Source organism: Ptychodera flava, chromosome 16, assembly GCF_041260155.1.
Source record: "Ptychodera flava strain L36383 chromosome 16, AS_Pfla_20210202, whole genome shotgun sequence".
Lineage (NCBI taxonomy): Eukaryota > Metazoa > Hemichordata > Enteropneusta > Ptychoderidae > Ptychodera > Ptychodera flava.
The window spans coordinates 34,605,763-34,621,978 of record NC_091943.1 but is presented as its reverse complement, the minus strand read 5'-3'; the positions used below and the strand labels follow the sequence as shown (position 1 = coordinate 34,621,978).

Here is a 16,216-nt window from a genome sequence, read left to right as displayed (position 1 = left end):
TGTGGCATTCCACATAGCTGAGAACACAAAACCATCACATCCAGCTGTTGTCACTGAAAAGACATATGAATCTGTTCCATCTATATCAAAATAACAGAACGGATGTTTAAATTCCGCTTCTCTGACGTTACGTTGCAGAATTCTCGATCTGCCTATCACCATCAGATGATGAAAATCCATTAGTCGCTTGTGATGGTAACAGCTTATTTAGGGTGCATTCAGTTATGATGAACCGGGAGTGAGTCTGCAAAGCAACAGGTATCAATTGAAACTGGAAAAGTGCTAGAGAGGCATGTTTCTTTTTCCCAAACTGCACAGAGTGAGGGGGCGGTCACTTAATTTGTAAAATGTTCACCAAGTATACAAGCCGTGTTTCAGGGCACAAAAATACTACGGTAAATACAGGTAATTCTCCGCATGTGATCTATATCTCTGATGCCATTTCACTATGATCTGAATGAAAGTATTACCCGCGTTATTAACACATTCCCTTTGCAAATCTATGATACTGCTGGTATCATGATGGTCCAAATACTCCTTATATTAATTTGACTATAGAAAACAAAAAGAACAGGGTATTAACAAAGTCATCAATTGGCTCTAGCAATGGCGCTTGAGGGAGAAGGATCTTTGAATTTTATAATCTTCTAAGGCAGGTCATGGAATTTGCAGTTCGCATGGGTTTTACTTATTTTAATAGAATAATTAACGCTCCCCGAAAGTAAATACAAGAGCTAACGTAGGAATCGCAACATTGCTGTGATTAATCAGTCGACGTGGAAAGTTAATAAAGCTGAGTTGGAATCATTTGTTGCGGAATGTTCAATTTAGTTCGATTGCCTTTATTGGTATTTTGTTTTGTTTATTTTTGCGGGAGTTGGGGGGGTTGTCCTAGGGTTGTCCTATTTCAGTTCTCGTCAGAAGTCTTTCTGACCTGACTGGAGCCAAATTTCTGTCACGTTAATGTTAAATATACGCGTTGCTAGCTGATTTGGTAACGTTGGTAACAAACACTTGAAAAGGCACAAAACACATTAATATTTTATAGGAGATGATCTTTCGTGCCATATGTTATTGAAATCCTACCCTAATGTGACGTTTTCACTGATATTTAGCATAGCCTCACTCTGAGATCATAAAATATCTTTCACGTTCACAACTTATGCATATAAGCATAACAGTAAGCGATGCATGCTAAAGGACGTCTTGTGGTATGTTTTTTGTTGGCCCTTACATGTTACTTCGTCATGAGAAATCATAATAGTGTTCAACTTAAGCGAGATTCGTCCTCAGCTGTTCCTCTCGAGAAGCCTAACATCGTCTTCATCTTAGCCGACGACCTCGGTAAGTTTATATATATATATATATATATATATATATATATATATATATATATATATATATATATATATATATATATCCCAGTATTTCGAACGAGTGTGACGTCATCGAGGACGAGGGTACCCCCCAACATAGCGACAGTATCCCTCCGAGCCGGTAGGAGGGATACAGCTATGTTGATGGACACACGAGCCTTCGATGACGTCACATGAGTGAGAATTACTGGGAGATTATATATTTATTACATGCATAGACCCACTTTTTTATTCGAATAAAATTCACTTTCCCGTGCGATGTAATTTGGACCTTTATTATGTCAGCGTGGCGGATGATGTTGTTCGGCTCCAGCTGTTTCCGTTCACATTAATTCGTTCGCACGTTCCTCTCGATGCGTCAGAGTAGTCTCTCGCTATCGGATTTTCCATGCAAAACTTGAATGGATATAACCGTTATCATCGAGGACAAGGGAAAGGAGGATGATATAGTATCTTCAGATGCATAATTGTGTTTGAAGGTAAAGTGATAATGTAAAAAAGCATAGAAATTTAACCTTGTCTTGCTGTTCATAGCGGCGCTTGTACGTTCTTTTACACTGTACGAACGAACACACTGTGCAATGCTGCAGTCGACATTTTTACTACTATCTAAAAATCGTGTCAAATCCTGACTTCGGTCATAATATATGAATAAAACGACCACTGAACTGTATCACATCGTTCTTGTTGGTCATTTATGCAACCACACTGCACCTAGGAAAATTAAATTGCTCGAAACTGGCGAGGGCCGGAGGAGTACTTTTGAAGATCGTCACGTGCGCATATATTCTCAGCGCCTGGACGCTGTTTGAGTTGAGAAGAAAAGTGTATCACCGTTCGTCGTATTATGAATGAAACTAAAATCATAAACAATCACAATAAACAAAGCGCAACAGGAAACTTTTAACATATATTTTTCATGTAAACGTTCATTCGATCTCGCTTTTACTTGTGTCTTATGAAAAACACTTCATTGTGGCCGCGGCTCCAATCGAGCTGTCGACGAAGTGGCACAAGCTGCTGAAAACCGCGTTTGCCATGTTATGTCTTATCTCGTTGGTTTGGGGAGTTTACTCGCTGCTGAGAGGTACTTTGAGATCTTGGACAGAGTAGAGACTCACAAAGTGGTTGGGTGTCAATCGATGGTGGTTTATTGCTGAAGTGTAAAGTTTACACATCAGAGATGCCCAGCTACCTCCCACTGAAAATAGTGGGCGATCATCCCTTTTTTAAAAGAAATTGTAGCATCCTAATTAATTTGAATTAGTCAAGCCTTCAATCACCAATCAACTAGTATTTCTTGATTGGCTAAAGTAATTAAAATATTCTTCCCTTCGAGAAATATATTATTAAACCTCCTTTCATTGGGCATTGATCATATAAAATTTTACACAATCTGCATCTGTTACATCATGTTGTATAATGTTTCCCTTGTGTAACCGTCCAAGGGTCCTGTCTGGGATTTGGGTATTAATGAATCGAAATCACTCTACTACCTTGACAATTAGATGACACTACTGCAAGTTTCTACCTGTATCCTTGATACTTAGGTATCGATGACGTAAATACATTGAATGTCCCTGACAGCGGAGTTTTAACCAAGATGAAGGAAAATTCGTAACGATCATTAACCCTTACACAGACTTTGAGAGTTCAGCCGTCTCGTTCATTGACCTTTATACAGGTTCCGAAATTACAAAACAATATCAAAACCCCAAAGAAAATTTAGTCTGTAACGGCCGTACTAGTAGCGACAGTAAAACATTCTCTCTTTAGCACAGCCTACCGCAGAAGTTCAACAGCAATACAACACTTTGCCGATGCTAAGAACCTAACCCATCACCTGACAGGATGATGTGTTGATTTTAATAATTCACATTCTTAATATATATTGGATTCTTGTTCGGTGATAAATTTGTCGATTTTGAGCGATGACTCAGCTGTTTACGGCTTGTGACGAGCTAACACAGTGGTAGTAGTAAACGTAGGGAGCACACGACAGTGAACGCTCTCGTTTTCTCCTGTTGAAAAGAAAGAGACAAACTTTCACAATCATCGCTATCAAAAGCTTTGACGTTTCAGCTACATATTACCTTTACCGCATTTTTCAGTAAATTCCTTTGTGCCAACTCAATTTTCATCTGCACGAGAATGCTTTATACAAACAGCTTCAGTAGAAAAAAGTGCCAACCGTATACGGAAATCCTGTAAACCGTATACCTATAGTGTGACGTCATATTATAGGGATAACTGGGTCTATGTATGTGATATATATATATATATATATATATATATATATATATATATATATATATATATATATATATATATATATATATATATATATATATATACATACACCCGTGGCCAATTTAGTTTTGATCAAGGCTACTTGATACAGACAGAAATTCTGCTTGTACAAAGGCAAAACTAGCTCTGTCTGGGGTTGTAAATGAGAGTTTACAATTGGCACCCTGTGTTCAAGATTGAGATACAATGTAACATTACCATGCACTGGTCCATGTACAAGTCTTGTTTATTTCAATTTCCCCAGACACACTGTCTGCATGGGACATACAATTTTACTTGATGCTATAGCAGTGAGCTCATAAAAGTGTGTTGCCTCAATAAACTAATTAATTATAGTAGAGGCTTACATGAATGGAAGTGGTATCACGTGTCTCAATTTTTTAAAACGGGCTGCCAATCGTTAGCCCTCATGTACAACCCTTGGCAGGGCCTGTTTTTTTCCTTATACGAGCAGAATTTCTGTCTGTATCAAGTAGCCTTGATAAACACTAAAGTGGCCACGGGTGTGTATATATATATATATATATATATATATATATATATATATATATATATATATATATATATATATATATATATATATATATATATATATATATATATATAATACTTATTAAAAACTATGTTGACACCTCTAAGATATATCCCATCAAGGTAACCGGCATAAACTTGAAAATGCCTTAAAAGCCTATAGTTTACAGTGTTGCAAATGCTCAAGTAGGATAATATGATTCCAGACGAACCAGACCTGACAAGCTCCTCATATTTAAAATATGCATAATAATAATAATAATAATATTTATTTCTTAAAAAACGCCTTCCATGTAAAAAAGACATCTCAAGGCGCTGTACAGTACAGTGAGTTGATAAAATGTTGCTACAATCTAAAAAACTCTAAAAATAGCATTAAAAACTTTCTAAAAATAAATGTGTTTTAAGTCCAGACTTAAAAACATTAAAACTTGTCGAACTACGAAGATTTAATGGAAGCCTATTCCACAGCCGTGGTGCACAGATGGCAAAAGCTCTATCACCGTAAAACTTTGTATTACATACTGGTTGATACAGACTGAATGAATCATTCGTGGTTGACCGAAGGGTTCGACCCGGAGCACGGACACTTAAAAGTTCTTTCAAGTATAATGGGGCCGTATCATGCAGAATCTTGTATGTTAAACATAAAAGCTTGTACTCTATGCGCTTGTGAACTGGAAGCCAATGCAGGTAATGCAATACTGGTTGTATATGAATTGATTTCTTAGCTTTTGAAACAAGACGTGCTGCTGAGTTTTGAATAAGTTGTAATTTCTTAATCTGATACTTTGGAAGACGAAAAGTAGACTATTACAGTAGTCGAGTCTGGACGTAATAAAAGCATGTACCAATTTTTCCGTAGAACTCTGGTCAAGTAGGTTGCGAATCTTACCAATTTTCCATAAGGCGAATGAAGCTGATTTACATAAACTTGCCACATGGGCTGACATAGTTGCAGATGAATCTAATATAACACCAAGATCCCGAACTTCAGTTGATGCATGAATGCTGACTCCCGCTACGTTTACATCACAAGCACGGGGTTGACTCTCACCACCAAACTTGGAGGAAAATCTTATCACCTCCGTCTTACCATCATTAAGTGCCAACATGTTGTCGTGCATCCACAGCCGGATCTCATCAATACAGTTCTCAATTTTAGAAATGGGAGCAGTATTGCGTGAACAAGTTATGTATAACTTGGAGTCGTCAGCGTAAAACAGAGACTGTAAACCATGCTTATGATGTCTTCAAGTGGGGCGGTGTACAGACTGAAAAGTACAGGATCAAGTACAGAGCCCTGGGGTACCCCACAGGGCTCTGTACTTGATGCCTCGTTATTTAGTAGATTGTAGATCTTACCCAATTTAACACTAAGTAAAAAATCTAAACATAGGGATAATACTCTTAAAATGCAAAACCACCATTATCCTATGGATGGCCTTTAAAAAACTTTCGACCTAATTAAAATTATAAAAACACCTTACACTAACCGCTAAATCAGATGTTTAACACCCCCTCCTCAAAATGATAAAAAAAAACGTTAAAAAAATCATGGCACTAAATTGTCAGAACTTGAAGGAGACACTCTTGAAGAAGACACATTTCTGAAATACAATTATATATTCTGATAAGAAATATAGTGCACTGTTGATGATTTCGATTCTAATACCTCTCTGGCTTTGCTGTGATACAAAATTATCAGGATTGCCTTGTTATGAGGCTCACAATTTCATAATCAGCGAGGAAACTTACGTGAACATACGGCTGTGTTACGATTTGAAAGTGAAAGTTTGTATTAAGGCAACACGGTCTTTTCGTCACACTATCACTAGATAATCTCATACCTAGATTTATTTACCGTACTTTATAACTTGGTAAACAAAAGAAGGGTTGTTTACTGAGAGAGAGAAATAATTTAATTAAATAATGAGGGGAGAATAATTTTTCTATGAAAATAAGCATACTTGCACTGTGCAATGTTTATCCTTTCTATCCTTTTGTTGTTCGTTAGGTTGGGGCGATGTTGGCTACCTCAATCCTCTGGTGATCACACCTACGATCGATAAACTGGCCAGAGAGGGCGTCATTCTAAACCAATCTTATGTTTCACAGTCCTGCAGTCCGTAAGTGTTATATGTAATTTATCAATTAGTCTACCGTCATTTTATTTGTCCTAAAACTAAACAATTGTTTGAAAGAAATATCTTTGAACTTTCTATCGAATTTGTGCAAAAATGGTGTTCTGACAATGAATAATTGAACAAACAAGTCTGCACTATTGACATTTTCACTGATGCACTGACTGTCGGGTAAACTGGTACTAAATTCAAAAGCGTATTTTGGAACACTCTACGCATAACAGGTTCTCATGGGGAAGGTGACATAAATATGTACACAACTGTTTGTCACTTTTTGAGACATTACAACATGTCTGACAGAAATAGCTGTGACTTCAATTAGCTTTGTGTCATTATTTCAGTAAGTTTATCAACTACCCCTTTTGTTTATTATTATTCTCTTTGCATTATGTTCTATACACATGTACACAAAACCTCTCGGACATGCATGTCAACGCTCTCCATATGCATATGACCATGCATTTTCGTGTCAGAAGATAATTCAATTTTACGCCGCGAAGCTTAACATGTTACAGGCCGTATATCAACAATATACAAAATTCCCCATTAGTCTTACGTGTAAAACATTGAACGGTATATTAATGCAAGATACAGTTTGTAAAACATTTTTAATGGATAACAGTTTACTGGAAAGTTGAAAAAATGCCTGCGAAGACTTACGTCAGTTGTATCGCACTTTTCTCAGGTCCAGGGCAGCTATTATGAGTGGATATTACCCGTACCGATTAGGCTTCCAGGTAAGTCTGTTCAAAGATAAACACACTGGTCTAATCGAGCCTAAAACATATACCATAATTACAGATAAACAATCACACCAAAATGTTTGACAATTAAAGCATTATAATGCCTCTGCAGCGCTTACTTCACTTTTTGTCAATCGTCAGAAATCCTCACGACGGCATAAATCGTTATTGGAAAAGGACTGAAATTGCTCAGATCGTAAAAGGTCACATTTCCACTAAACATTACTCAAAGGATAACGTTTACACGCGTTCCATATGATACATAACATGTGTGCATCGAAATCTCTTGATCGTATTTGCATTTTACAGATGGAACTCTTTGATTTTTCCGACAGTAACAACATCCCAGGAAAGAATTGCAACCTTTATCTGATTCATTGTAGTTTCAGATTTTATTTAAAGGTCTTGTGAAGAGTAAGACTGAAATTTTTATTGCTTGTTTATTTTGACGAATAAAATGGTCAAAAAAAATACTTTGAATTTTTTCAAAATTGCGCTCCCAGTTTCGAATAAAGGCACTAGCAACAACCTTGGTGACGAAGATACAAATCTTCGGTAATCTTCGGCAAATGTTGGGTATGACGTCGGTTGCAGAACGTTGACCGCCAGCACTATTCACGCCAAAGCTTTTGTGTGCATTCTCTCATGCCTAAACGCAGCCTATAGTCCATTTTTACTATTTAAAGGATGTTTATTTTTAAGTCAAATACGACGTTAGATGTGAAATATAGGCTGGAGCGGGTAATGTGAATAATTTTTCGTGTTGTGAAAATAAACTCGGCTCTTCACGAAAGTTACGAGTCCCACCAGAATATCGGACAAGATCGACCTCGCTCAGCGCGCGCACGAAGTTTGCATACGGTATATCTACACCACGAATGCAATGCAAGGTGGATATGTTATTAGTTGTACCAGTCTGTCCTTCTTCAAGAATTATCTATGCCCTTTCTTACACGTCCTATTTTAAAAAATAATAATAATATGCCGAAATTATCATCTCAGAAAGGAAATTGTGAGCGAATTTGGGAAAACTTGAAGTGAGTACGGCTTTGTAATACTGTAGCCTAAGCTTATACAATTTACATAGTCTGCTCGTATATTTTCGTCTCAAGCTTGCCTAAATATAACAAAACTTGTTTCAACGACCTACACAAAAGGTTGAATTTATTGGAAGTATCTTAATATGCTTTGTGTCCGAAACTTACCTGTAACAGGATCACGACCTTTCTGAGTCTGACACTATGTAGAATCGTAAAATGTGCGCACCTTCTCTGTCGTGTATTTTCACTTCATTGGTGAAGTCGGATTTTTGTGGCTCATTTATGGCGATACTCGATATATTTCACTACATCGATATTAAACATCGTAAACAAGAAACTTGTCGTATGTCATGAAGCAGTCGACCAGGACCGTACTCTTCAGCAGCGATATGAAATCACCGTACAGGACCGTGAACGATGAAAGGTGTCGCGATATCGGCCGTAATATAAGCCTATGAATACAAATGTTCAACGCGTTCGTTTGCTTTATCAAAAGCCTGATTACTGGTATATATTTTATTACTTTATTATTAGCATATGATGATAAGCTTAACTTTCAAACCACTGACTTACCAAGATTCGGAAGCAAAATTTACTCAATTAAACTGAACAAAAATCGCAATTGACCCGAAGTGCAGGTCAACAACGGCGACCTGAAGCTCCATGGAAACACAAAGCTTGTTTTAATCTTACTTGAGCACTATGGGCTAGTCCAAGGTAGCTAACCAATCCTGTGACAAAATTGTAGTCATCGAAGCTTGGAACAACATTTGCGTAAACAATCTTGTCAATCATTTCCGAATCTTTGAAACATAAGCATTCACAAAGGTCAGAACGCCAAAGGTTCAGCAAAGCTTGGGTGTCAATATCTTCGGTAAAGGTTGGCGCCCAAACCCTTGCGCGAAGCCTTGACTCGAAGCTTCATTGAACATTGGACCCAGCTTTGGCAAAGGTAGTGCACAATCGTGTGTATACGGGCCAGCACTATACAGTCAACACGTCAGAAAAAGCCTGCGCACGGCCCATGGGCTGCAATTATTGCAGCTACCATATGGTAGTCTTGTTGGATCAAGCCGCCATAGTAGATCGGCTCGTTGAGGTGCAATGTATTGGGGATTTTCGACGGCATCTGGTACATACATGTGCGGACCGACGTACATGATCTGTTAACATTTGTTCGTCAACAGTGGACGAATAAACACTGTCCTGGTCGTGGTACTCGACAAAAACCCGCCTTTTTGTTCCAGCCAAGCACAGACTAGGGGTTCTCCCACTGACGTGAGTCACACAGCCAGGTTTGATTTTTTCCCGAGCTCTGACTTTGTCCAGGGAAAATGCGACTAAACTTCACATAAAAATTCACTTTTTTCTGTAAATAAAAACTTAAACATTTTTTTCTGCTGTAATTACTTTGCTTGTGCTTTTCCACGCACTATTTATCGAGTAAAACTCACCTTTTCAGCAATTTTATTTTTTACTCTTCATAAGACTGTTATGGTTTATTTATTAGTATATTTATTCGTTAATTCATCCTTCATTTTCTTATAGGAGGGCGGCTTGACACAAAATATGCCAACTGGGGTGCCGTTGCATCTCACGCTACTGCCGAGAAAATTACAAAAACTGGGATATTCGACATACATGGTGGGAAAGTAAGAGCATAATAGGCAGCTATGTATGTATGTATGTATGTATGTATGTATGTATGTTTGTATGTATGTATGTATGTATGTATGTATGTATGTATGTATGTATGTATGTATGTATGTATGTATGTATGTATGTATGTATGTATGTGTGTGTGTGTTGTGTACGTGTGTGTGTGTGTGTGTGTATGTATGTATGTATGTATGTATGTATGTATGTATGTATGTATTTATGCATGTATATAAATATGTATGTATGTATGCATACAATATACGGTGTTTTCAATCGCGTGCGAACTCACAACATGCGGTATCCATGCAGTACCTAGCAGAGAAGCAACAGACAGAACCGTTCGGCTAAATCCCCGCTCTCAAAAAGAGTGGTTCAATAACCGGGCGTTTGTAGATTTTGAGACGACCCAAATTGACCCGAACCAACCCTAACCGAGCAAAAACGATCCAAAACGACCCAAAAGGATCCGAACAAGTGTCGAAACAACCTGAAACGAGTAAAAGTAGGGTCAAAAAGCGGCGATCCGCCGTAAGGGAGCGTTTAGTTATTACGGCCGATGTGGGCCGGCAAAATCGAGGGGTGGGTCACCTTCAATTTGAAAACTGCAAAGGGGGTCATGTATTTGGCAAACAGCACAGACGGGGGGGGGGGTCATTGTTCAAAAGCAGTTTCAGTGTTCAAAAATGTCATGGCAAATAAAAATGATTCGCTAAATTTATTCTCTGAAGTGATTCAACTGTCAATCTGAATAAAAGTATAATTATCTATCACATGAACATCTTGCCTCGGCAACTCTGAGGCTTGTCTTCTTGTAAATCGAACTCACTGAGGGCAATGAGCAATTCCTATTTCTTACATATTAGAGATATAGCAAGCTTTGCAGTGAGAAAAACGCTGCCTTAAAATATTTGAAATGACTGTTCCATTCATTTCTCAATTACTTTCGATCGTACATGAATTTCGATTCAAAGGTTTACAGTAACTATTTTTTACGATTTTTCTTCAGGAAGGGCCGTGTTTCAATTACAGATTCCATTGAAATACCCAGTCTTCTATGTGGCAGTGCAACTAGTCAGTTTATCACGTGCGCGGTTAATGTCGGCAGTTGAATACAAGTCCGAACCTGAGCTTCGATTATCATTTAACTGTGCAGAACACAATATACAGTCGATATTGACAAGATGAGGAATGCTTATTTCAACTCGCTTTTGATGAAACAAAAACTAAAAGAAACTAACAAAACAACACGTATCAGGTCATTAAAGGGTGAACTCATTATCTTCTCATCTCAACTACAGATGGCATTTGGGTTTTTGTAAGAAAGAATACACACCAAACGGGAGAGGGTTTGACCACTTTTATGGATTCTATGGCGGTGGCGAAAAACACTACACACATGTATTAGGTAAGTTTCTAGGTTATTTGTCATTGAGACATCATTTTGCACACTGCAAAGTAACATTTACGTTCATAAACAACATGACGAGGAATACAAATAACGTTTACCACAGCATAAAATATGAATTTTCCTTGTAAATCTGGGAGTCATTTATGAAACATTTAGACAAAATACCCATTTTCGTCAGCTAGGTATTACAATTAGTTAGTTTTACAATTAGTTAGTTTATATAGCGGAGTGTCAACGAAAACCATTATCCAACCCGCTTTACAATCAATACAGAGTAGGAAAATGTAACATCGGATGAAAAGGTACAAACAGTGTTCATAACACTAAGTGTTAACTGTCCAACGCTGAAACCACTCCCGTGTACATATACTTACTGCATCTAATGGATACAGGCCTAGAATTTACCAAAAAGGTAAGTTTTTAGGTCTGCCTTGAACTGTTTGTACGTTTCTACTTTCCTCAAACCTACTGGTAATCCATTCCACCTTCTTGGACCCTGAACACTGAATGCCCTATCTGCGAAGGTTTTACGAAATGTTCTTGGAATCTCGTACGAACTTTCAGAATTACTACCGTACCGAAGTCCTACACGCCTGACTACAGACGGACTTAGCATAAATATTAAATACTCTGGTGCTTCGTTACGGTCGTATTTAAACATTAAACAACATATTTTATAGTCAATTCTGAGATGCACAGGTAGCCAATGTAGAATCATCAAGCATTCTGTGGCACTTTCATATTTATTTGTCCAGGATGGTCTTTAATAGCTGCCATGTTTTGAAACTGCTGTAGTTTCTTTATGTCGTATTCAGGAATTCCTGCGTAAAGAGAGTTAGCATAGTCCAAATGTGAAAGAATCATGCCTGATGCTAGGATTTTCCTTGCATCAAGATTCAAGTACTGTTTAATTAGCTTCAATCCTTGTATATTTCCTGAGGCAATTGCACACTTCCTCGAGATGTTCTTCCTCATCGACAGATGTTCGTCGAGATCAAAACCAAGGTGTTTTATCACCGGCGTCCGTTCGATGTTACATTCATTGACCGTTAACGTCTTCGACACAACCTTCTGCAGATGTACTCTTGACCCAAAGCATATGAATTCTGTTTTACTGTCATTCATCTTCAACCGATTCTCATCCATCCAGATTTTAACCTCCTTTAAACAGTCTTCAAGATCTTTCAATGCCACGATTTCCCGACTCCTAGACTTAGCTGGAAATAGACGTTTCAAGGCATGGTCATCTGCATATCCATGTATGTCGATTGATGTTGGTATCACATTTCTCAGAGTACTCGCATACACACTGTATAATGTTGGTCCAGCACAACTGCCTTGTGGTACGGAGAAGTCGATGTTTCTAATGTCAGAGTAGGCATTGCCTACACATACCTTGAAACCTCTAGGTCTCAGATAGGACGAAAACCACTCCAATACATGTCCGTCGATACCATACCGTTGTCTTAATACATTAAGCAGTACCTCATGGTCCACTGTATCGAAGGCTGCGCTTAAGTCGATTGCGGCAAGAGCTGTAATTTTTTGTTCCTCCATTCCCCACAGAATATCGTCAGTTATCTTGAGCAAGGCAGTTTCACAACTGAAATTTACTCTGTAAGCTGACTGATATTCTGGAAAGAGTTGACACCGTTCACAGTGTTCGTTAAATTGTTGTAACGCTATTTTTTCTAAGACCTTAGACAGAAATGCCAAATTGCTAACCGGCCTATAGTTAGATGAAATCAAATCTAGTCCAGTCTTCTTAAGCAACGGCCTGACCACTGCATACTTCCACTCTTTCACAAACACACCTTGTTGTAGAGATGCATTAATCAACTTGGTAATGTGTGGAACCATTCCTTTTAACACGTCTTTTAGGAATTTTGTTGGTATGATGTCCAGCTCACAGGACTTTGTCGGCATTTCTTTGACGATTTTTTCAACAGTATCCTCATCTACTGGTTCGAATTGGTGGAAAGACGGGACTTCTCTATATGGCGGGATGTATTTGTTATTATTTGCTAACAACTCTCTGATCTTAAGTATTTTTTGCAGGAAGAAATCGGCAAAATCATTTGCTAGTTCCTCGTTTGATTTCCCTTCTGGCATTGGGTTGATATCTTTTTTTCCAATTAGGTTGTTTACTATTTGGTATAATTTCTTAGTGTCTGATCTTGACTCCAAAATCTTAGAACTTATCGATTTTCGTTTTTCAGCTTTGATCATATAGTGCAGAGTGTTCCTACATCGCTTATAGGCAATCCACTGGTGAGGTTGGCGATACTTTCTCCAAATGTTTTCTCTACTTCGAAGTAATTTCTTCTGATCTTTTATGTCATCGTTGTACCAGATGTGGTGTTTCCGCTCGACAACAGCTTTTATACGTTTTGGGGCATGTTTATTCACGATCGTCACCAATTCGTTACGAAGCTGGTTAGATATAGAGTCAGCATCCTTATTTGTAGCTAAATTGATGTAGTGTAGATCGTTAATGAAATCGTCTCTATTCACCTTCTTAAAGTTTCTGCTCTCAACCTTCTTCTTCATAACCCCTTCGCGATCTCTACTAAGAACACCTGTTACAACTCTATGATCAGAGAGAAATGGACCGGCATTAACTGTATGGATGTCAGTACGACTCACATTTTCGGTGATTATTAAGTCAAGATGATGACCCTCTTTGTGGGTTGCAAAATCCACCCCGATTTTCAGTCCAATCGCTTCCACACTGTCAATGAAACTACACGCACCAGGATCTTCTTTATTGTCTATATGAATATTAAAATCTCCCGCAATAATGATATTATCATTTGCTGGAAGCCAAGACTCCAGTAAGGTTAGAAATTCATCTATGAAATCACTAACCGTTGACTTATTCTCTTGACTATACGGTGGTCGATAGATGCCTAATACATTAAACTCCAGATCTTTACCTTTCACCCGCCAGTGATGATATTCAAATGATTTTAACGTGGCTGATGTTATCGATTCCGAAACCAATGGGGCCATCGTGACCAAGCTCAATCCACCACCTCTCCTGTTATCCCCGCGAAAAGAAGACAACATGCACAGGCCGTTGTTATTCAAATCACAAAGATGTCTATTTTGTTGTCAAACAAATAGTCTCGTAGTAAATCAGGTTGTGTTTTTGATTGAGTGTGCATTCCAGGTGGATATTTTCACTTGGCAGGATTATTCATGACCAGTTATTCGTTGCTTCTAATCAAACGGAGATTTGCGAAGTTGACTCCCATTTTTTTCTTTGGTCTTCTTTCCGCCAGGTCGCCCCCTCTTACGTCTTTTATGAATTTTGAGTTCCTTCAATAACCTTACTTGTTCTGGTGATAAATATGTTCGGTTTTTCCGCAGATCCAATAACTCAAATCTCGACCATTGAATTCTCTCACCGATACATCGTTCCTTCTGCTGCTGAACCACCATGATGTTCACGTCGTTTCTTTCCCATCTTCGTTCCATTTCAAAACCACAGACTTGGACTATTAAATACAAGAATATTATCACAACATATTCATAGTACCTTGAGTCTGGAAAATGGTGTCTAGTAATCGTTGTTTAGAGGAAAAATCCAAAGAAGTTTTACACGTCGTGGTTGTATGTCGCTCTCACGCGGCGCCATTACATCGCAGGGTCATCATCTTGACTTAATAATCACCGAAAATGTGAGTCGTACTGACATCCATACAGTTAATGCCGGCCCATTTCTCTCTGATCATAGAGTTGTAACAGGTGTTCTTGGTACGTATCCAGGTAGAGTTCTAGAGATAATTTGACACCAGTAACTATAAGAGTCATTCTGCATAAGAGAAAAAATAATATATGGAACTTTCCGCATTGTACCATTACATGTAAAATGCTAACATTTATCTAGTGTCATGTTATCATGTAAAAATTATATTTCGGAATAATTTCACCGTGACTCCATCCGGAAACGACAGTCACCACAAATTTCCCATTGGTCGTATACGAGCTGGACAATAATTTATTTAAACCCCGGCTCGAAAAGGCCCGGGATTAGGATTAACTGAGGTGTTAAGAAGATCATGAGGCGGTTCTGTCTTTTGTCTTCATTATATAAATATGTTGCTAGATTTTTGAATTTAGTCCGCACGGGGGTTTAATGAACTTTAAATTGTGATGGACGTTTTGTTAGGAGCTTCTTAGCGTGTCGTTTTTCTAATTTCGAAACTTTGCGTGTCGTTTTTCTCATTTGAATTAACAAGGACGTGGCTTGGACCTTCAATATGACTTTGAACCTGACAGAACACAAAACGGAACTTATTCAACGGTACGTATATTCGACATTCTAACATGAATGCGACATCCTAGACATCGAGCAAATAAATGCACATGCTATGGCTGCAGAGGAAGACATAAATTTGTGCACCCCAAGACACCCTTTTAGACAGTCTCAATTATTTCCATGTTCGTAAAAACTTGTAAGACTTTCTTAATTGGATAACGACATTAAAAATAAGTAATACCATAGTCCTGAACTTTTGCAGTACAGTCCTGATCGTGTCATTTCGAAGCCTCTCAATGATCTTCAAACAAACTTGAATAACGGTACCTTTCGGTGTCATCCTCTTCTTTTAGTATTTGTTCAGTGGCAAAGCTGTTGAGTTTATTAAAACTCACGACAAGTCCAAGCCATTTTTTCTGACCTGGCCTTTCAGAGTTTCCACAGTCCACTTCAGGTCGGTAAATACGTTTTGGTGATTGACAGTTTATGTTTCTTTGTGTCTCAATACCACCGGGCATGCTTTCTGTCGATCTTGTGTTTGACTAAAAAACACAAGAGCATAGAGTGCCTCATTTTTGTGAAACTGTCAAAAATAGCAATACAAGGCAAAATGTCATTCTGTGTCGTATGATTCTGGTAAAAAACTATTCGATAAGTTAAGGGCGACATCAAACATACTCACTTAATAATAAACACACCTGGCTGTCTTTCCCTACTGATTATATAAATCATACTGAAATA

The 16,216-nt window shown here is 38.1% G+C and overlaps 2 protein-coding genes across 2 annotated transcripts in view; both read left to right on the top strand.

Annotated features, from left to right (window-relative positions):
* The window catches only part of LOC139114675 (arylsulfatase B-like), a 95,666-nt gene that overhangs the window by 71,466 nt on the left and 7,984 nt on the right, over nucleotides 1-16,216 (top strand). The window lies entirely within an intron of this gene.
* Nucleotides 1,164-16,125, top strand: LOC139114678 (arylsulfatase B-like). The gene is made up of 7 exons (XM_070676542.1): nucleotides 1,164-1,344; nucleotides 6,235-6,346; nucleotides 7,047-7,098; nucleotides 9,693-9,796; nucleotides 11,102-11,208; nucleotides 15,456-15,520; nucleotides 15,829-16,125. The coding sequence occupies exons 1-7, from the start codon at nucleotides 1,188-1,190 to the stop codon at nucleotides 15,949-15,951; spliced, it is 720 nt and encodes a 239-aa protein (XP_070532643.1). The 5' UTR covers nucleotides 1,164-1,187; the 3' UTR covers nucleotides 15,952-16,125.

Excerpts from the sequence above, each read along its gene's own strand:
- LOC139114678 (XM_070676542.1), top strand. The coding sequence starts at position 1,188 with ATGCATGCTAAAGGACGTCTTGTGGTATGTTTTTTGTTGGCCCTTACA. Across the intron at positions 7,099-9,692 it reads CGTACCGATTAGGCTTCCAG|GAGGGCGGCTTGACACAAAA; the intron begins GTAAGTCTGTTC and ends ATTTTCTTATAG. Across the intron at positions 11,209-15,455 it reads ACACTACACACATGTATTAG|GACGTGGCTTGGACCTTCAA; the intron begins GTAAGTTTCTAG and ends TGAATTAACAAG.